Below are 23,615 nucleotides of genomic sequence, written 5' to 3'. Positions count from 1 at the left end.
GATATGACACTCGGCCCTCCGGGCCGGGATTAGGTTGACGTTTTTCAGAGTGATTGCATAACCTTTCTATATGAGAAAGGCAAAAATGTGCAAAATCCAAAAAAGTGAATCTTCGTCAAATTTTTTTCGTGTTTGCATCAAATCTCGACGTTTTATGCACCTTGAATACATTTAGCATCAAAAATAAAAATTCTATTTTTAATTTTTCCTATAGTTTTTATGAGAAATTTCTGAGTGGCCGCACTCTGAAACCCGTAATTCCGGAACCAGAATTCCGATCGATCCAAAATTCAATAGCAGCCGATGGGAAGGTTGCACCTTTCATTTGAGACTAAGTTTGGGCAAATCGGTCCAGCCATCTCTGAGAAAAATGAGTGATATTATTTGACACATACGCACATACATACACACACATACACACACATACACACACATACATACACACACAAACAGACTTTTTCCGATCTCGACGCACTGAGTCGAATGGGATATGACACTCGGCCCTCCGGGCCGGGATTAGGTTGGCGTTTTTCAGAGTGATTGCATAACCTTTCTATATGAGAAAGGCAAAAATGTGCAAAAAACCAAAAAAGTGAATCTTCGTCAAATTTTTTTCGTGTTTGCATCAAATCTCGACATTTTATGCACCTTGAATACATTTAGCATCAAAAATAAAAATTCTATTTTTTATTTTTCCTATAGTTTTTATGAGAAATTTCTGTTTGGCCGCACTCTGAAACCCGTAATTCCGGAACCAGAATTCCGATCGATCCAAAATTCAATGGCAGCCGATGGGAAGGTTGCACCTTTCATTTGAGACTAAGTTTGGGCAAATCGGTCCAGCCATCTCTGAGAAAAATGAGTGACATTATTTGACACATACGCACATACATACACACACACACACACATACACACACATATACAGACTTTTTCCGATCTCGACGAACTGAGTCGAATGGGATATGACACTCGGCCCTCCGGGCCGGGATTAGGTTGACGTTTTTCAGAGTGATTGCATAACCTTTCTATATGAGAAAGGCAAAAATGTGCAAAATCCAAAAAAGTGAATCGTAGTCAAAATTTTTTCGTGTTTGCATCAAATATCGACGTTTTATGCACCTTGAATACATTTAGCATCAAAAATAAAAATTCAATTTTTAATTTTTCCTATAGTTTTTATGAGAAATTTCTGTGTGGCCGCACTCTGAAACCCGTAATTCCGGAACCAGAATTCCGATCGATCCAAAATTCAATAGCAGGCGATGGGAAGGTTGCACCTTTCATTTGAGACTAAGTTTGGGCAAATCGGTCCAGCCATCTCTGAGAAAAATGAGTGAAATTATTTGACACATACGCACATACATAGACACACACATACACACACATACACACACATACACACATACATACACACATACAGACTTTTTCCGATCTCGACGAACTGAGTCGAATGGGATATGACACTCGGCCCTCCGGGCCGGGATTAGGTTGACGTTTTTCAGAGTGATTGCATAACCTTTCTATATGAGAAAGGCAAAAATGTGCAAAATCCAAAAAAGTGAATCTTCGTCAATTTTTTTTCGTGTTTGCATCAAATCTCGACGTTTTATGCACCTTGAATACATTTAGCATCAAAAATAAAAATTCTATTTTTAATTTTTCCTATAGTTTTTATGAGAAATTTCTGTTTGGCCGCACTCTGAAACCCGTAATTCCGGAACCAGAATTCCGATCGATCCAAAATTCAATAGCAGCCGATCGGAAGGTTGCACCTTTCATTTAAGACTAAGTTTGGGCAAATCGGTCCAGCCATCTCTGAGAAAAATGAGTGACATTATTTGACACATACGCACATACATACACACATACACACACATACACACACATACACACATACACATACACACACATACATACACACATACACAAACACATACAGACTTTTTCCGATCTCGACGAACTGAGTCGAATGGGATATGACACTCGGCCCTCCGGGCCGGGATTAGGTTGACGTTTTTCAGAGTGATTGCATAACCTTTCTATATGAGAAAGGCAAAAATGTGCAAAATCCAAAAAAGTGAATCTTCGTCAAATTTTTTTCGTGTTTGCATCAAATCTCGACGTTTTATGCACCTTGAATACATTTAGCATCAAAAATAAAAATTCTATTTTTAATTTTTCCTATAGTTTTTATGAGAAATTTCTGAGTGGCCGCACTCTGAAACCCGTAATTCCGGAACCAGAATTCCGATCGATCCAAAATTCAATAGCAGCCGATGGGAAGGTTGCACCTTTCATTTGAGACTAAGTTTGGGCAAATCGGTCCAGCCATCTCTGAGAAAAATGAGTGATATTATTTGACACATACGCACATACATACACACACATACACACACATACACACACATACATACACACACAAACAGACTTTTTCCGATCTCGACGCACTGAGTCGAATGGGATATGACACTCGGCCCTCCGGGCCGGGATTAGGTTGACGTTTTTCAGAGTGATTGCATAACCTTTCTATATGAGAAAGGCAAAAATGTGCAAAAAACCAAAAAAGTGAATCTTCGTCAAATTTTTTTCGTGTTTGCATCAAATCTCGACATTTTATGCACCTTGAATACATTTAGCATCAAAAATAAAAATTCTATTTTTTATTTTTCCTATAGTTTTTATGAGAAATTTCTGTTTGGCCGCACTCTGAAACCCGTAATTCCGGAACCAGAATTCCGATCGATCCAAAATTCAATGGCAGCCGATGGGAAGGTTGCACCTTTCATTTGAGACTAAGTTTGGGCAAATCGGTCCAGCCATCTCTGAGAAAAATGAGTGACATTATTTGACACATACGCACATACATACACACACACACACACACATACACACACATATACAGACTTTTTCCGATCTCGACGAACTGAGTCGAATGGGATATGACACTCGGCCCTCCGGGCCGGGATTAGGTTGACGTTTTTCAGAGTGATTGCATAACCTTTCTATATGAGAAAGGCAAAAATGTGCAAAATCCAAAAAAGTGAATCGTAGTCAAAATTTTTTCGTGTTTGCATCAAATATCGACGTTTTATGCACCTTGAATACATTTAGCATCAAAAATAAAAATTCAATTTTTAATTTTTCCTATAGTTTTTATGAGAAATTTCTGTGTGGCCGCACTCTGAAACCCGTAATTCCGGAACCAGAATTCCGATCGATCCAAAATTCAATAGCAGGCGATGGGAAGGTTGCACCTTTCATTTGAGACTAAGTTTGGGCAAATCGGTCCAGCCATCTCTGAGAAAAATGAGTGAAATTATTTGACACATACGCACATACATATACACACACATACACACACATACACACACATACACACATACATACACACATACAGACTTTTTCCGATCTCGACGAACTGAGTCGAATGGGATATGACACTCGGCCCTCCGGGCCGGGATTAGGTTGACGTTTTTCAGAGTGATTGCATAACCTTTCTATATGAGAAAGGCAAAAATGTGCAAAATCCAAAAAAGTGAATCTTCGTCAATTTTTTTTCGTGTTTGCATCAAATCTCGACGTTTTATGCACCTTGAATACATTTAGCATCAAAAATAAAAATTCTATTTTTAATTTTTCCTATAGTTTTTATGAGAAATTTCTGTTTGGCCGCACTCTGAAACCCGTAATTCCGGAACCAGAATTCCGATCGATCCAAAATTCAATAGCAGCCGATCGGAAGGTTGCACCTTTCATTTAAGACTAAGTTTGGGCAAATCGGTCCAGCCATCTCTGAGAAAAATGAGTGACATCATTTGACACATACGCACATACATACACACACATATACACACACATACACACACATACACACATACACACATACACACATACACACATACATACACACACACATACAGACTTTTTCCGATCTCGACGAACTGAGTCGAATGGGATATGACACTCGGCCCTCCGGGCCGGGATCAGGTTGACGTTTTTCAGAGTGATTGCATAACCTTTCTATATGAGAAAGGCAAAAATGTGCAAAATCCAAAAAAGTGAATCTTCGTCAAATTTTTTTCGTGTTTGCATCAAATCTCGACGTTTTATGCACCTTGAATACATTTAGCATCAAAAATAAAAATTCTATTTTTAATTTTAGCCTATAGTTTTTATGAGAAATTTCTGTGTGGCCGCACTCTGAAACCCGTAATTCCGGAACCAGAATTACGATCATTATGACATTAAACATTTAGCATCAAAAATAAAAACCCGTAATTCCGGAACCAGAATTCCGATCGATCCAAAATTCAATAGCAGCCGATGGGAAGGTTGCACCTTTCATTTGAGACTAAGTTTGGGCAAATCGGTCCAGTCATCTCTGAGAAAAATGAGTGACATTATTTGACACATACGCACATACATACACACACACATACACACACATACACACACACATACACACACATACATACACACACAAACAGACTTTTTCCGATCTCGACGAACTGAGTCGAATGGGATATGACACTCGGCCCTCCGGGCCGGGATTAGCTTGACGTTTTTCAGAGTGATTGCATAACCTTTCTATATGAGAAAGGCAAAAATGTGCAAAATCCAAAAAAGTGAATCTTCGTCAAAATTTTTTTCGTGTTTGCATCAAATCTCGACGTTTTATGCACCTTGAATACATTTAGCATCAAAAATAAAAATTCTATTTTTAATTTTTCCTATAGTTTTTATGAGAAATTTCTGTGTGGCCGCACTCTGAAACCCGTAATTCCGGAACCAGAATTCCGATCGATCCAAAATTCAATAGCAGCCGATGGGAAGGTTGCACCTTTCATTTGAGACTAAGTTTGGGCAAATCGGTCCAGCCATCTCTGAGAAAAATGAGTGACATTATTTGACACATACGCACATACATACACACACACATACACACACATACACACACATACACACACATACATACACACATACACACACATACAGACTTTTTCCGATCTCGACGAACTGAGTCGAATGGGATATGACACTCGGCCCTCCGGGCCGGGATTAGGTTGACGTTTTTCAGAGTGATTGCATAACCTTTCTATATGAGAAAGGCAAAAATGTGCAAAATCCAAAAAAGTGAATCTTCGTCAAATTTTTTTCGTGTTTGCATCAAATCTCGACGTTTTATGCACCTTGAATACATTTAGCATCAAAAATAAAAATTCTATTTTTAATTTTTCCTATAGTTTTTATGAGAAATTTCTGTGTGGCCGCACTCTGAAACCCGTAATTCCGGAACCAGAATTCCAATCGATCCAAAATTCAATAGCAGCCGATCGGAAGGTTGCACCTTTCATTTAAGACTAAGTTTGGGCAAATCGGTTCAGCCATCTCTGAGAAAAATGAGTGACATCATTTGACACATACGCACATACATACACACACATACACACATACACACATACACACATACATACACACATACACACACATACAGACTTTTTCCTATCTCGACGAACTGAGTCGAATGGGATATGACACTCGGCCCTCCAGGCCGGGATTAGGTTGACGTTTTTCAGAGTGATTGCATAACCTTTCTATATGAGAAAGACAAAAATGTGCAAAATCCAAAAAAGTGAATGAGAAATTTCTGTCTGGCCGCACTCTGAAACCCGTAATTCCGGAACCAGAATTCCGATCGATCCAAAATTCAATGGCAGCCGATGGGAAGGTTGCACCTTTCATTTGAGACTAAGTTTGGGCAAATCGGTCCAGCCATCTCTGAGAAAAATGAGTGACATTATTTGACACATACGCACATACAAACACATACACACACATACATACACACATACACACACACATACAGACATTTTCCGATCTCGACGAACTGAGTCGAATGGGATATGACACTCGGCCCTCCGGGCCGGGATTAGGTTGACGGTTGCACCTTTCATTTGAGACTAAGTTTGGGCAAATCGGTCCAGCCATCTCTGAGAAAAATGAGTGACATTATTTGACACATACGCACATACATACATACACACACATACACACACATACACACATACATACACACATACACACACATTCAGACTTTTTCCGATCTCGACGAACTGAGTCGAATGGGATATGACACTCGGCCCTCCGGGCCGGGATTAGGTTGACGTTTTTCAGAGTGATTGCATAACCTTTCTATATGAGAAAGGCAAAAATGTGCAAAATCCAAAAAAGTGAATCTTCGTCAAATTTTTTTCGTGTTTGCATCAAATCTCGACGTTTTATGCACCTTGAATACATTTAGCATCAAAAATAAAAATTCTATTTTTAATTTTTCCTATAGTTTTTATGAGAAATTTCTGTGTGGCCGCACTCTGAAACCCGTAATTCCGGAACCAGAATTCCGATCGATCCAAAATTCAATAGCAGCCAATGGGAAGGTTGCACCTTTCATTTAAGACTAAGTTTGGGCAAATCGGTTCAGCCATCTCTGAGAAAAATGAGTGACATTATTTGACACATACGCACATACATACACACACATACACACACATACACACATACACACATACACACATACACACATACATACACACACACATACAGACTTTTTCCGATCTCGACGAACTGAGTCGAATGGGATATGACACTCGGCCCTCCGGGCCGGGATCAGGTTGACGTTTTTCAGAGTGATTGCATAACCTTTCTATATGAGAAAGGCAAAAATGTGCAAAATCCAAAAAAGTGAATCTTCGTCAAATTTTTTTCGTGTTTGCATCAAATCTCGACGTTTTATGCACCTTGAATACATTTAGCATCAAAAATAAAAATTCTATTTTTAATTTTAGCCTATAGTTTTTATGAGAAATTTCTGTGTGGCCGCACTCTGAAACCCGTAATTCCGGAACCAGAATTCCGATCATTATGACATTAAACATTTAGCATCAAAAATAAAAACCCGTAATTCCGGAACCAGAATTCCGATCGATCCAAAATTCAATAGCAGCCGATGGGAAGGTTGCACCTTTCATTTGAGACTAAGTTTGGGCAAATCGGTCCAGTCATCTCTGAGAAAAATGAGTGACATTATTTGACACATACGCACATACATACACACACACATACACACACATACACACACACATACACACACATACATACACACACAAACAGACTTTTTCTGATCTCGACGAACTGAGTCGAATGGGATATGACACTCGGCCCTCCGGGCCGGGATTAGCTTGACGTTTTTCAGAGTGATTGCATAACCTTTCTATATGAGAAAGGCAAAAATGTGCAAAATCCAAAAAAGTGAATCTTCGTCAAAATTTTTTTCGTGTTTGCATCAAATCTCGACGTTTTATGCACCTTGAATACATTTAGCATCAAAAATAAAAATTCTATTTTTAATTTTTCCTATAGTTTTTATGAGAAATTTCTGTGTGGCCGCACTCTGAAACCCGTAATTCCGGAACCAGAATTCCGATCGATCCAAAATTCAATAGCAGCCGATGGGAAGGTTGCACCTTTCATTTGAGACTAAGTTTGGGCAAATCGGTCCAGCCATCTCTGAGAAAAATGAGTGACATTATTTGACACATACGCACATACATACACACACATACACACACATACACACACATACACACACATACACACATACATACACACATACACACACATACAGACTTTTTCCGATCTCGACGAACTGAGTCGAATGGGATATGACACTCGGCCCTCCGGGCCGGGATTAGGTTGACGTTTTTCAGAGTGATTGCATAACCTTTCTATATGAGAAAGGCAAAAATGTGCAAAATCCAAAAAAGTGAATCTTCGTCAAATTTTTTTCGTGTTTGCATCAAATCTCGACGTTTTATGCACCTTGAATACATTTAGCATCAAAAATAAAAATTCTATTTTTAATTTTTCCTATAGTTTTTATGAGAAATTTCTGTGTGGCCGCACTCTGAAACCCGTAATTCCGGAACCAGAATTCCGATCGATCCAAAATTCAATAGCAGCCGATGGGAAGGTTGCACCTTTCATTTGAGACTAAGTTTGGGCAAATCGGTCCAGCCATCTCTGAGAAAAATTAGTGACATTATTTGACACATACGCACATACATACACACACATACACACACATACACACATACATACACACATACAGACTTTTTCCGATCTCGACGAACTGAGTCGAATGGGATATGACACTCGGACCTCCGGGCCGGGATTAGGTTGACGTTTTTCAGAGTGATTGCATAACCTTTCTATATGAGAAAGGCAAAAATGTGCAAAATCCAAAAAAGTGAATCTTCGTCAAATTTTTTTCGTGTTTGCATCAAATCTCGACGTTTTATGCACCTTGAATACATTTAGCATCAAAAATAAAAATTCTATTTTTTATTTTTCCTATAGTTTTTATGAGAAATTTCTGTTTGGCCGCACTCTGAAACCCGTAATTCCGGAACCAGAATTCCGATCGATTCAAAATTCAATAGCAGCCGATGGGAAGGCTGCACCTTTCATTTGAGACTATGTTTGGGCAAATCGGTCCAGCCATCTCTGAGAAAAATGAGTGACATTATTTGACACATACGCACATACATACACACACACATACACACACATACATACACACACATACACACACACATACAGACTTTTTCCGATCTCGACGAACTGAGTCGAATGGGATATGACACTCGGTCCTCCGGGCCGGGATTAGGTTGACGTTTTTCAGAGTGATTGCATAACCTTTCTATATGAGAAAGGCAAAAATGTGCAAAATCCAAAAAAGTGAATCGTCGTCAAATTTTTTTCGTGTTTGCATCAAATCTCGACGTTTTATGCACCTTGAATACATTCGGCATCAAAAATAAAAATTCTATTTTTAATTTTTCCTATAGTTTTTATGAGAAATTTCTGTGTGGCCGCACTCTGAAACCCGTAATTCCGGAACCAGAATTCCGATCGATCCAAAATTCAATAGCAGCCGATGGGAAGGTTGCACCTTTCATTTGAGACTAAGTTTGGGCAAATCGGTCCAGCCATCTCTGAGAAAAATGAGTGACATTATTTGACACATACGCACATACATACATACACACACATACACACACACATACACACATACATACACACATACACACATACATTCAGACTTTTTCCGATCTCGACGAACTGAGTCGAATGGGATATGACATTCGGCCCTCCGGGCCGGGATTAGGTTGACGTTTTTCAGAGTGATTGCATAACCTTTCTATATGAGAAAGGCAAAAATGTGCAAAATCCAAAAAAGTGAATCTTCGTCAAATTTTTTTCGTGTTTGCATCAAATCTCGACGTTTTATGCACCTTGAATACATTTAGCATCAAAAATAAAAATTCTATTTTTAATTTTTCCTATAGTTTTTATGAGAAATTTCTGTGTGGCCGCACTCTGAAACCCGTAATTCCGGAACCAGAATTCCGATCGATCCAAAATTCAATAGCAGCCAATGGGAAGGTTGCACCTTTCATTTGAGACTAAGTTTGGGCAAATCGGTCCAGCCATCTCTGAGAAAAATGAGTGACATTATTTGACACATACGCACATACATACATACACACACATACACACACACATACACACATACATACACACATACACACACATACAGACTTTTTCCGATCTCGACGAACTGAGTCGAATGGGATATGACACTCGGCCCTCCAGGCCGGGATTAGGTTGACGTTTTTCAGAGTGATTGCATAACCTTTCTATATGAGAAAGACAAAAATGTGCAAAATCCAAAAAAGTGAATGAGAAATTTCTGTCTGGCCGCACTCTGAAACCCGTAATTCCGGAACCAGAATTCCGATCGATCCAAAATTCAATGGCAGCCGATGGGAAGGTTGCACCTTTCATTTGAGACTAAGTTTGGGCAAATCGGTCCAGCCATCTCTGAGAAAAATGAGTGACATTATTTGACACATACGCACATACAAACACATACACACACATACATACATTTTTCCGATCTCGACGAACTGAGTCGAATGGGATATGACACTCGGCCCTCCGGGCCGGGATTAGGTTGACGTTTTTCAGAGTGATTGCATAACCTTTCTATATGAGAAAGGCAAAAATGTGCAAAATCCAAAAAAGTGAATCTTCGTCAAATTTTTTTCGTGTTTGCATCAAATCTCGACGTTTTATGCACCTTGAATACATTTAGCATCAAAAATAAAAATTCTATTTTTAATTTTTCCTATAGTTTTTATGAGAAATTTCTGTGTTGCCGCACTCTGAAACCCGTAATTCCGGAACCAGAATTACGATCGATCCAAAATTCAATAGCAGCCGACAAGGATGCAAAATGCCTACCTTTTCTGCGGCTGTAATTTTTCTGCCTACATTCTCATTTCTCTTTTGACGCTACTGCCGTTCGCTAATGCAGGACGCTCAGCGCTGTACGACAGTCTGTAAACAAAGCAGTAACTTGACAAAAAAATACTGCCCCCAGTACAGCCACCAGACGCGAGCGGTACAGCTTCTCTTTCCTTATTTTACACTTTTTAATACTTTTAATCTATTCAATATTTTTGATAAAAAACGAAGGCAATGAATGCGGTTCGATTACGCCACGACCGGTATTAAAGCTTTCGTGTGCGGGCCTCTCCCTTTGACTATGCAGAGAAAAGTGTACAAAGCGAGAGAACAAACTTTACTACGCCACACTCTCACCGAGCAGTCGGAGTACAGTAGCAAAACGAAAATGTATTCTACTGCTGTACGGGAAAATGTACTCGATTTGGCTACTGTTCTGGCAAGAGCTGTAGTGATGCGTCGCTGTAGCGGGCGGAACGGCTTGTACAAATGAAAATATACCGAAAAAAATGTAGTTTACCGGTACCTTTGGCATCCCTGGCAGCCGATGGGAAGGTTGCACCTTTCATTTGAGACTAAGTTTGGGCAAATCGGTCCAGCGATCTCTGAGAAAAATGAGTGACATTATTTGACACATACGCACATACATACACACACACATACACACATACACTGTTGCAAACTTGCGGAACGAGACCAGACGAGGCAAAAACTGACGAGTGCAACAACAGACCGGGCAGTTAATATCACTCGATGCAGGAGCATCAGTGGCCAACAAGAGGGATAAGGCAGCAAAATCTAAGCTCAATTAAGCAAAATAACACATGCGAGGCACAGTAGAGATTTCTGCTTAACAATAAACTGTCTATAATAACATGAGCTTACATCTAATTAATACATACAATCTACTTTCACTAGATCTTCAGCGCCTTGTACTGCATTGTGTCGGTGGGGGCCCCGTTTTCCTGCTACTTCTGCTCTGCATTCTCCGCCTTCGAAGCGTCGCACCCGTTATATCATGCGACCGATTGACTTCTCTCCTTGTAGTACAGCTGCATTAACGTTCGCTGTCTCGCCGCGTCCGCGACCCGAATGCACCGCAGTCTGTCACGTGATACTCGGCGGTACCGTGTTTCGCACTCGTGTGTATTATTTGTTGCGCGACTCCTACGCACTCGTTGTAGTTTGTGGCGCGACCACGCATACGTTAGTGATCTCGCCGGCCTCTCGCTCTATGGGTATGGTGGATCATGTGGCTCGAGGAAAAGGGTGGAGTGGTTGTGGTCTGCTCTGCTTCGCACTAACTGCCCAGGATCGGTATCGCCGCTCAGCAGCAACCGTCGCACGATCGTTGTCGTACGGGTGAGAGTTGACTGTTTAGCCTGAAAATAAAAGCCCTCTGGCGAGGTTTTGTCTCGTTGTTTGAGATTTGTCAGCCAGTCATACACAAACTATTGTACCTGTTGAAGGGCTTTTCTTTCTTGTGCTAACGACTCGTAGTATCGCATGCAATTTGATGATGTTGAGTGATCCTACACAGCCTCTCTTGGCTCTTTCCGTGTGCTTCTAGATGATGCGAAACGATTAAAACTCATTCAGATTTGATGGTTATGTCGGATTACCTATGACCTTGACATATCAGGCTGCAATGGAATTCTTTCCGACTAAACCGTACGTGGTTTTCAATCAATTCTACGGCCCAGATATCATCCGAACATGCAAGAAAGCTGTAACCAACACGTTAGAATAGGCATGAAGTTGGTAGTATTGAGTGTTACCTTTTAGGGACGATTCATTTGATCACAATGGATTTCAGGATGATCGATTTCCACGTGTTCGTTAGCCGAAATGACGTGTATGCCTTGAATCGTCAAATGGACCAAATTAACATTAGTTGTATAATGATTTACTGCGGTTTACCTTTCGTTTAATAGCTGTACTGCTCAGAGTAGAAATTTGCGATCCGATGGGCTTAGTTCCTCACGTACCGAAACCATTAACAGCATGCACTGTTCACCACACACCACTTTTGTTCAGACTGTTTTAATTGTATCTATCCATGCGGCTTTGAGGCCAAGGATCCTCGTTGCGGTACGAGAGCGGGATCGATATATGTTTGATCATTTCGTGTGAAAGATAGATCGTGCATCTCTTTTAGAACTGTCTGCGTTCTGGCTCTAATTGTGCACTCTGAGAAATATTTTTGTATTTCGTCGACCGAATCTCGAAATGTAACACAACATCACACAAGCCGCAACGAAATTTTTGCGGAGGCTCGCATCCGCAAAAATTTCGTATGAATGTTGATGTAAGATCTTGAAGAGGCTGATTGATTCTTACATTACACAATCTCGAACAAATTTTCTCCAAACTGGACATCGATGATTGCTGCTTCCTTCGTTCACGATGCGCCAATACAGAACTTATTAGCTAACGGTAACTGTACTTCTTGCTACACCTGTTGGTGCCAGATCGTCCAAGAAATTTATTGTATCACCGCTGATTGAGCTCAGCGGAAGAGTTCTATTTCTACCTTACTGTCTATCTAATCCTAGGGCCAATCGCATCTTCAACACCTGTGTTACTATTTTATGTTGGGCGCCAGAAATTACGCCGAGAAAATACAATTTAAATGTTCGAACTAGCAATTACTGATACTATACTGTACGGTATGAGCTTAATGGTAATAAATTGTTTTGAGAGCATTTTGCGCTTGCGTTTTGTCGTATATGCGCAACCCTACGTGAGTGACTGATCTTTTTCTGGGATGTGGTGAGTTATGCTACCCTCTATCACCTTGCCAAAGAAGGGTGCGATTTCTCACGATCGGCTAGCGCGGGTACGCTTTTTCTGGTGGGGAATGCTGAAACTGTTTCGGCTGACTGGTATGTTGAAATTCCACGCTTTATGCCTCTGGATTCACTATCGCTTTCTCTCCCGATGCATGTCCCGTCTTACGAGTTTCCTTTATCCCAGGTGTTTCAGCAGCAACTTTTAGACTCGAAAGATGTGTTGATCGAAGCTGTGAACGGTAAGCATTCCGTAGTGACTGCTGCCGATAGGGTTTCAATAATCATAGTGCGGGCCACTAATCGGTCAACAGCACCAGGTTTTGTTGCATAATCGCTCTTGGTCGACAGTTAAACTGCGTACATAGCTTGACTTTTGAAGATTAGTCTGCTTTGATGTCTTTGGCATGATAGACACCGGTTTTTGAAGTTTTTATATCCTCCAACCTGTAGTTGTTGCATCCTTGGACTTGTCGTACGATGCAGGGTATGAATTTCGCACCGAGTTTTTTTGTTCGATGTTCAGATGCGCTCGACAATTCGAACGATCGTCTCCATACTATTTCGCCTACAGTGAACCCTCGGTGTCGTGCTCGAAGATCGTAACGCTGCTTGCTGCTATCGTGGGCTGCCTTGATCCTGGATATTACGAAATGTTGTATGTTTTGTGCTTCGTAACTTTTGTGCCTCGACGGGATCCTCAGCGGAATTCAGCTTAGCCAGGGGGTATTGATTGGTGAATAAGATGTGATCTCTTCCGAAATTGCAATAGTGGGGACTACATCCAAGAGATTCGTGCTTTGCTGTGTTGATTGCGCATACTACTTGCTGAATGTGTACATCCCAGTTTCGTTGGTCATCATCCAAGAGAGATCTTACGCAAGTGATCAGCGTACGATTGGTCCGCTCAGCTGCGTTACACATCGGAGTGTAGAATGCGGTTCTCATGTGGATAACGTTGTATCTTTTAAGCAGTGATTGGAATGCCTGAGAGAGGAATTGAGAGCCAGAATCCGAAACGATGATCCTTGGTGTCGAGAATCGATGAAACACGTAGTGCTCCAAAAAATCGGACATCTTTTGGGCATTTGCTGTGCGAAAGGGTTCCGTGATTACAAATTTGGTTACCCAATCGACAATCACTAAAAGTACAGTGTTCCCCTTTTTCGACCGTGTTAGAGGGCCTACCCAATCGATCGATATCAGCTCCCACGGTAACTGAGCCGGTTTGGCATTTCCTAGCGTGGGCTTCAGCGTTGTATTAGGAGCCTTGCTGGCCTTGCAAACATCACATGTTTGTACATATTTGCGGATGTCCGTTGCCATTTGGGGCCAATAGTGGTCTCGTTGAATGCGATGCAGTGTGCGCTCACACCCCAGGTGAGCTGCTGTAGGTATATCATGATATCGATGTATGAGCTCCTGGCGCAAATGCGTAGGGATGACCTTCTTCCAACGATGACATTTACCTCCAGTTTCATCCTTCATGATGCAGTTTTTGTATAACTGATCTCCGATTATCCTAAAGTCTGGAAATCTATCCGAATCTGTTTGAATCTCCTCCAGTAGTTTGTCGAACCACGGATCAGAAGTTCCTGAATGAGCAGCGTCTATTGCGTTGACTATTTCCACACGACTCAGGCAGTCAGGAACAACGTTTGAGCTTCCCTTACGAAACTTAATATCGAAGGAATACGCGTTCATACGAAGAATCCATCGAGCTAGGAGCGGTGTAGGATTTTTCATCGTTTTCAGGTAGGTTAAGCTTGAGTGATCGCAGTACACTGTGAAATGTGTACCTTCGAGGTATCCTCGGAACTTTTCGATCGACCGAATGACTGCAAGACACTCTCTCTGTGTTACCGAATACTTCCTTTCCGCTGATGAGAGTTTTTGCGAAAAGTAGGAAATAGCCTTCTCTCCTCCGTTGTAGTCCTGCGTGAGTACTCCTCCAATTGCGACATCACTTGCATCACAGGCGACTGCGAACGGCTTGGAATAATTTGGAGTTGCCAATACTGGTGCCGAGATTAGATGTGACTTGAGTGACTGGAAAGCTCTCTCGCAATCTTCCGTCCACTTGAATTTAGTTTTTGCCTTGGTGAGTTCTGTTAGCGGGACTGCCGTTTGTGAGAAGTCTTTGATGAACCGTCGGTACCAGCCGCACATCCCGATGAACCGTTGCACTTCCTTCTTATTCGTTGGAGCGGGGAACTTACTAATAGCTTCCACTTTGTCCTCATCTACGTGCCAACCTTCTTCATTCAGCACATATCCTAGGTACCTCAAGCTCTTCCTGCAGAAAACTGATTTTTCTGCGTTGATTGTCAGACCAGCATTCTTCAATCTTCGTGCGACTTCTTGCAGAATTTCCAGGTGTTCTTGAAACGATTCCGTGTCTATTACCAAGTCGTCAAGATACACAAAAACTTTTGGTTCAAGATCAATGAACAAATGATTCATGACTCGAGATAGCGCTTGACTGGCCGTGGAAAGGCCGAATGGAACTACGGTGAACTGATAATGTCCTCGCTGAGGGATAGTGAATGCAGTTTTCTGTTTCGATTCCTGTTCAAGCGGTATTTGCCAAAAAGCAGATTCTAGATCTATTGAAGATAGGAACTTCGAACCGCTCAGGTTATTTACGATCGAGGCTATCTGTGGAATAGGGTACGCCTCTTGGACGATGACAGAATTCAACTTTCTGGCATCCAGGCATAATCTCATAGAGCCGTCCTTTTTCTTCACAGCGACCGTGGCATTATTCTATGGGCAGCAATCGGCGTTTTCGATGACCCCCAGATTCAGCATTCTGTCTACCTCCTTGTTCAAATCATCCAGGATAAACTTGGACATTGGATAGTATTTCTGTTTGAATGGAGGTGAATTTCCAGTGTCTATCTTGTGGTAGTACAATGTTGTTCTTCCCAAATGTCCTTGATTCTGAGATGTTGGAAATTTCCGAATTACTGCCTGCAGCTTCTCCTTATCTTGCTTGGATAACGTTTCAACGATCGATGTTTCGCTTTCTAAGTTGTTGGTGATTCCGCAAATGGTTGGTGTCACTCCAAACTTGGACCAAAAGTCCATCCCCAAGATAAGAATAGGTGGCATTGTTTCGATGAAAAGTATCGGTAGTGTGATATTCTTGTTGTTATACGAAATAGGCACATGAGAGAAAAACGATATTGGATGAGCTGAATTATCTGCAGTTTTTACTTCTCCGTTGACCGGAAATTTAGTTAGTCCTAAATCTGTTGCAATTTTTGAAATGGATCCTCCAATGAGACTGCATGTGGCACCACTGTCGAGAAGTCCACGTATTTGCCGACCTAGAATTGAAATAACGGCATATGGACGATTGTCTTTGTTGTCGGGGTCGATAATTATGGAGTCTGCTTTACAGAAGGCTGGAATATCGTTTAATAAAGGGGTATTTACTTTATCGGGAGACCTCACGCCCCTTATTGTGGGTTCTCCCAGTGCCGGTTTCCCGAATGCTGAGTGTCCAATTGCTTCCAACGCAAGATGCAAGCATCGCAGTTACGCGTAGTGCATCCTTTTTTGTCGCAACTGTAACAGAAAAGGTATCGCTTCGGATTGGGACATCTCGGGTAGGTGTGACCAGAATTTTCGCATTGCCAACATACGATTGCAGAAGCAAGATCTCTGTTATTGTTGTTGTTTTCTCTAGCCGGGCTTTCGCCTGTGTTGGTGGATAATCGTTCTCTCCAGTTATTTTGCATCCGAACCGCATTAACCTCTTCTACTGTATTTGCTGCCGCTTCATTCCGAAATGCCATGTCTTGCTGCAAAACTTCACGCTCCTGAATACGAAGTGAATCTAGCTCTTCATCGATGTCTTGACTTGATTCCATCGTGTTGACTTGGGCGGTACTAAATGACTGTCTGTTGAAAGTTGGACGATTTGCATTGTCCATTCTGTTGGTGGTCGAACGCTGAAAGATCGAGGGCTCAGGTTTTGTCCAAGCAGTGCGAGATGTGAAGGGGGTACGAGCTCGTAAAGAGTAAGATCTGGAGACCTCAAAGTCCCTGCAAACGGCAACTAGATCACGAATTTTATTTGCTCGAGAAGCTGCAGCTATTGGCGAGAAATCGGAATTTAGGTGAGATTTAATGATGAAGAGTTTCTCGGATTCCGATATTGCCGGTTCCACAATCTCAAAAGCTGCCACTAAATCTCTGTAGAAGCTGGTGAACTGTTCATTTGGACCTTGAAAACGCAAATACAGGTCCTGCTTTACAATTTCTGAGTAGTTGGGCGGCAAAAACTCCTGTTTGATCTCGGCCTTGAAGATTTCCCAAGTTGAAAGGCTAAGGTAAGCACGAGTATACCATTGAAGTGCTCGCCCTTTTAGCAAATGTTTGATGGACCGTAACAGAGTTTGCTCGTCCATTCCTTCTGTGTCTGCATAGGTATTCACTTGATTCAGAAATTCACCTAGCTGTATGATGTTGGGCTGTCCAGCGTATTCAAATGGCCATTTGTGTACTGGCTGCGTGAACCTGTTTGCGGTTGGTTGTGGATTTGGTGTTCTAGGTGTACTAGGTCTGTTTTGAGATCTTAAGAACCGCAGGAAATCATCACGTAAGTGAGGGGGAATATGGTCCAACCCTGGTATCTGATGAAGTATTCCTGATTCTTGGTGGAGCTGTGGATCCCAATATCCTGAGATTGAGTTGTTCTGAAACCCCGAAACTGGAATTCGTCGATTTAGTTGATCCTGTAACTGCAACTCAATCTGCTGCCGTCTGACTTGCTCTTGGTGTAGCTGCTGTTCTAACTGCTGTTGCTGTTGTTGTATCTGGTTAACCAACTGCTGGTGTTGTTGTTCTTGTCTTTGTTGTTCGAGTCTAAGTTGCTGGTATCGTTGCTGCTGCTGTTGGTGTTGACCTATCAACTCCTGCTGTTGCTGTAAATTCTGCTGTTGATATTGTTGCTCGTACTGTGTTGATTGTCCTTCCGGAATTTGACCGTCTTTATTTTGCTGCAGTTGTTCAGACAACTGTTGTTGGAGTTCCTGTTCTAATAGTTGTTGCTGCTGTGATGCGTCTTTTATGCTTGATTGAAGCTGCGCGATCTTCAGCCTTTGCAGTGTATCTGGATCTCCTGGTAGTTCTTCTTCCACCTTCTCAGAAGCTAGATTGCCTAGAAAATGTTCAATTTTCTCTAGAGTCTTGTTTATCTTGGCCATCGTTTTGCTGGCATTGGATGTGATCATCGGATCCGATATAATGGAAAGCCTAAATCTGTAATGCATCAGTCTTGATCTGCATAACCTCGCTTGATTTTCATCGTTTTGGCGAAATGCGGCTTCCAAAACTTGGAAAATTGGAGGAAGTTTGGCTTGGCATTTATATATGCTATCGACGTCCGAGAGAACGTGCGTTGATGATGTTGGTGCGGATGCTCCTCCGGCGTCCTCTGTACTCAAGATTTGTAGTAGTTTTGAAATTTTCCATTTGCGGTCCTGGCCTTTCGTTCCTTTTACAGTCCTTACCATCAACTCGAAGTCCAGTTCCTCTGGAGAAAGATGCTCTAAATCCATGTTTGTTTTCCTGTGTTTCACCGTCCTTTCGCTAAAAAATCACTGATCACCAACTTAACGGCACTAGAATCCTACGCGCGAATGAGGGTTTTTTGGTTGGGCGCCAATGTTGCAAACTTGCGGAACGAGACCAGACGAGGCAAAAACTGACGAGTGCAACAACAGACCGGGCAGTTAATATCACTCGATGCAGGAGCATCAGTGGCCAACAAGAGGGATAAGGCAGCAAAATCTAAGCTCAATTAAGCAAAATAACACATGCGAGGCACAGTAGAGATTTCTGCTTAACAATAAACTGTCTATAATAACATGAGCTTACATCTAATTAATACATACAATCTACTTTCACTAGATCTTCAGCGCCTTGTACTGCATTGTGTCGGTGGGGGCCCCGTTTTCCTGCTACTTCTGCTCTGCATTCTCCGCCTTCGAAGCGTCGCACCCGTTATATCATGCGACCGATTGACTTCTCTCCTTGTAGTACAGCTGCATTAACGTTCGCTGTCTCGCCGCGTCCGCGACCCGAATGCACCGCAGTCTGTCACGTGATACTCGGCGGTACCGTGTTTCGCACTCGTGTGTATTATTTGTTGCGCGACTCCTACGCACTCGTTGTAGTTTGTGGCGCGACCACGCATACGTTAGTGATCTCGCCGGCCTCTCGCTCTATGGGTATGGTGGATCATGTGGCTCGAGGAAAAGGGTGGAGTGGTTGTGGTCTGCTCTGCTTCGCACTAACTGCCCAGGATCGGTATCGCCGCTCAGCAGCAACCGTCGCACGATCGTTGTCGTACGGGTGAGAGTTGACTGTTTAGCCTGAAAATAAAAGCCCTCTGGCGAGGTTTTGTCTCGTTGTTTGAGATTTGTCAGCCAGTCATACACAAACTATTGTACCTGTTGAAGGGCTTTTCTTTCTTGTGCTAACGACTCGTAGTATCGCATGCAATTTGATGATGTTGAGTGATCCTACACAGCCTCTCTTGGCTCTTTCCGTGTGCTTCTAGATGATGCGAAACGATTAAAACTCATTCAGATTTGATGGTTATGTCGGATTACCTATGACCTTGACATATCAGGCTGCAATGGAATTCTTTCCGACTAAACCGTACGTGGTTTTCAATCAATTCTACGGCCCAGATATCATCCGAACATGCAAGAAAGCTGTAACCAACACGTTAGAATAGGCATGAAGTTGGTAGTATTGAGTGTTACCTTTTAGGGACGATTCATTTGATCACAATGGATTTCAGGATGATCGATTTCCACGTGTTCGTTTGCCGAAATGACGTGTATGCCTTGAATCGTCAAATGGACCAAATTAACATTAGTTGTATAATGATTTACTGCGGTTTACCTTTCGTTTAATAGCTGTACTGCTCAGAGTAGAAATTTGCGATCCGATGGGCTTAGTTCCTCACGTACCGAAACCATTAACAGCATGCACTGTTCACCACACACCACTTTTGTTCAGACTGTTTTAATTGTATCTATCCATGCGGCTTTGAGGCCAAGGATCCTCGTTGCGGTACGAGAGCGGGATCGATATATGTTTGATCATTTCGTGTGAAAGATAGATCGTGCATCTCTTTTAGAACTGTCTGCGTTCTGGCTCTAATTGTGCACTCTGAGAAATATTTTTGTATTTCGTCGACCGAATCTCGAAATGTAACAACACACACACACACACACACACACACATACAGACTTTTTCCGATCTCGACGAACTGAGTCGAATGGGATATGCCACTCGGCCCTCCGGGCCGGGATTAGGTTGACGTTTTTCAGAGTGATTGCATAACCTTTCTATATGAGAAAGGCAAAAATGTGCAAAATCCAAAAAAGTGAATCTTCGTCAAATTTTTTTCGTGTTTGCATCAAATCTCGACGTTGTATGCACCTTGAATACATTTAGCATCAAAAATAAAAATTCTATTTTTAATTTTTCCTATAGTTTTTATGAGAAATTTCAGTGTGGCCGCACTCTGAAACCCGTAATTCCGGAACCAGAATTCCGATCGATCCAAAATTCAATAGCAGCCGATGGGAAGGTTGCACCTTTCATTTGAGACTAAGTTTGGGCAAATCGGTCCAGCCATCTCTGAGAAAAATGAGTGACATTATTTGACACATACGCACATACATACACACACATACACACACACACATACACACACATACACACACACATACACACACATACAGACTTTTTCCGATCTCGACGAACTGAGTCGAATGGGATATGACACTCGGCCCTCCGGGCCGGGATTAGGTTGGCGTTTTTCAGAGTGATTGCATAACCTTTCTATATGAGAAAGGCAAAAATGTGCAAAATCCAAAAAAGTGAATCTTCGTCAAATTTTTTTCGTGTTTGCATCAAATCTCGACGTTTTATGCACCTTGAATACATTTAGCATCAAAAATAAAAATTCTATTTTTTATTTTTCCTATAGTTTTCATGAGAAATTTCTGTTTGGCCGCACTCTGAAACCCGTAATTCCGGAACCAGAATTCCGATCGATCCAAAATTCAATAGCAGCCGATGGGAAGGTTGCACCTTTCATTTGAGACTAAGTTTGGGCAAATCGGTCCAGCCATCTCTGAGAAAAATGAGTGACATTATTTGACACATACGCACATACATACACACACACATACACACACACATACACACACACACATACAGACTTTTTCCGATCTCGACGAACTGAGTCGAATGGGATATGACACTCGGCTTTCCGGGCCGGGATTAGGTTGACGTTTTTCAGAGTGATTGCATAACCTTTCTATATGAGAAAGGCAAAAATGTGCAAAATCCAAAAAAGTGAATCTTCGTCAAATTTTTTTCGTGTTTGCATCAAATCTCGACGTTTTATGCACCTTGAATACAATTGGCATCAAAAATAAAAATTCTATTTTTAATTTTTCCTATAGTTTTTATGAGAAATTTCTGTGTGGCCGCACTCTGAAACCCGTAATTCCGGAACCAGAATTCCGATCGATCCAAAATTTAATAGCAGCCGATGGGAAGGTTGTACCTTTCATTTGAGACTAAGTTTGGGCAAATCGGTCCAGCCATCTCTGAGAAAAATGAGTGACATTATTTGACACATACGCACATACATACACACACATACATACACACATACAGACTTTTTCCGATCTCGACGAACTGAGTCGAATAGGATATGACACTCGGCCCTCCGGGCCGGGATTAGATTGACGTTTTTCAGAGTGATTGCATAACCTTTCTATATGAGAAAGGCAAAAATGTGCAAAATCCAAAAAAGTGAACCTTCGTCAAATTTTTTTCGTGTTTGCATCAAATCTCGACGTTTTATGCACCTTGAATACATTTAGCATCAAAAATAAAAATTCTATTTTTAATTTTTCCTATAGTTTTTATGAGAAATTTCTGTGTGGCCGCACTCTGAAACCCGTAATTCCGGAACCAGAATTCCGATCGATCCAAAATTCAATAGCAGCCGATGGGAAGGTTGCACCTTTCATTTGAGACTAAGTTTGGGCAAATCGGTCCAGCCATCTCTGAGAAAAATGAGTGACATTATTTGACACATACGCACATACATACACACACACATACATACACACACACATACAGACTTTTTCCGATCTCGACGAACTGAGTCGAATGGGATATGACACTCGGCCCTCCGGGCCGGGATTAGGTTGACGTTTTTCAGAGTGATTGCATAACCTTTCTATATGAGAAAGGCAAAAATGTGCAAAATCCAAAAAAGTGAATCTTCGTCAAATTTTTTCGTGTTTGCATCAAATCTCGACGTTTTATGCACCTTGAATACATTTGGCATCAAAAATAAAAATTCTATTTTTAATTTTTCCTATAGTTTTTATGAGAAATTTCTGTGTGGCCGCACTCTGAAACCCGTAATTCCGGAACCAGAATTCCGATCGATCCAAAATTCAATAGCAGCCGATGGGAAGGTTGCACCTTTCATTTGAGACTAAGTTTGGGCAAATCGGTCCAGCCATCTCTGAGAAAAATGAGTGACATTATTTGACACATACGCACATACATACACACACACACATACACATACACACACATACACACATACATACACACACACATACAGACTTTTTCCGATCTCGAAAACTGAGTCGAATGGGATATGACACTCGGCCCTCCGGGCCGGGATTAGGTTGACGTTTTTCAGAGTGATTGCATAACCTTTCTATATGAGAAAGGCAAAAATGTGCAAAATCCAAAAAAGTGAATCTTCGTCAAATTTTTTTCGTGTTTGCATCAAATCTCGACGTTTTATGCACCTTGAATACATTTGGCATCAAAAATAAAAATTCTATTTTTAATTTTTCCTATAGTTTTTATGAGAAATTTCTGTGTGGCCGCACTCTGAAACCCGTAATTCCGGAACCAGAATTCCGATCGATCCAAAATTCAATAGCAGCCGATGGGAAGGTTGCACCTTTCATTTGAGACTAATATTGGGCAAATCGGTCCAGCCATCTCTGAGAAAAATGAGTGACATCATTTGACACATACGCACATACATACACACACACATACACACACATACACACACACATACAGACTTTTTCCGATCTCGACGAACTGAGTCGAATGGGATATGACACTCGGCCCTCCGGGCCGGGATTAGGTTGACGTTTTTCAGAGTTTTTTTTTTTATTTCGATTATAGAGGTTTTAACCTTAAGGTCATTCGCCTCTTCGGGTTAGAAAAATCTCTTGTGAAAAATTTCTAACCCTATGTGCGGGGTCAGGACTCGAACCCAGGTGCGCTGCGTACAAGGCAATCGATTTACCAACTACGCCACGCCCACCCCCGTTTTTCAGAGTGATTGCATAACCTTTCTATATGAGAAAGG

General features: G+C 41.6%; 2 protein-coding genes across 8 annotated transcripts in view; both read right to left on the bottom strand.

Annotated features, from left to right (window-relative positions):
* LOC131692272 (chromatin-remodeling ATPase INO80) overlaps positions 1-23,615 on the bottom strand; it is a 1,041,557-nt gene that overhangs the window by 603,358 nt on the left and 414,584 nt on the right. The window lies entirely within an intron of this gene.
* LOC131692274 (ras guanine nucleotide exchange factor R-like) lies at positions 16,605-20,515 on the bottom strand. 3 transcript variants are annotated; one of them, XM_058979234.1, is made up of 3 exons: positions 20,084-20,515; positions 19,942-20,024; positions 16,605-19,890 (listed from the first exon to the last, which is right to left on the bottom strand). In XM_058979234.1, the coding sequence occupies exon 3, from the start codon at positions 18,727-18,729 to the stop codon at positions 16,624-16,626; it is 2,106 nt and encodes a 701-aa protein (XP_058835217.1). In that variant the 5' UTR covers positions 18,730-19,890; positions 19,942-20,024; positions 20,084-20,515; the 3' UTR covers positions 16,605-16,623. The 3 variants fall into 3 exon arrangements, with proteins under 3 accessions (XP_058835217.1, XP_058835216.1, XP_058835215.1); XM_058979233.1 differs by having other exon boundaries at positions 16,605-19,562; positions 19,624-20,515; XM_058979232.1 differs by having other exon boundaries at positions 19,942-20,515.

Source organism: Topomyia yanbarensis, chromosome 3 (genome assembly GCF_030247195.1).
Source record: "Topomyia yanbarensis strain Yona2022 chromosome 3, ASM3024719v1, whole genome shotgun sequence".
NCBI classification, from domain to species: domain Eukaryota; kingdom Metazoa; phylum Arthropoda; class Insecta; order Diptera; family Culicidae; genus Topomyia; species Topomyia yanbarensis.
This window is presented reverse-complemented; position numbering and strand designations above follow the sequence as displayed.

Bases quoted from the DNA above. Each gene is read 5' to 3' on its own strand.
- LOC131692274 (XM_058979233.1), bottom strand. From the start codon at position 18,729: ATGGATTTAGAGCATCTTTCTCCAGAGGAACTGGACTTCGAGTTGATG.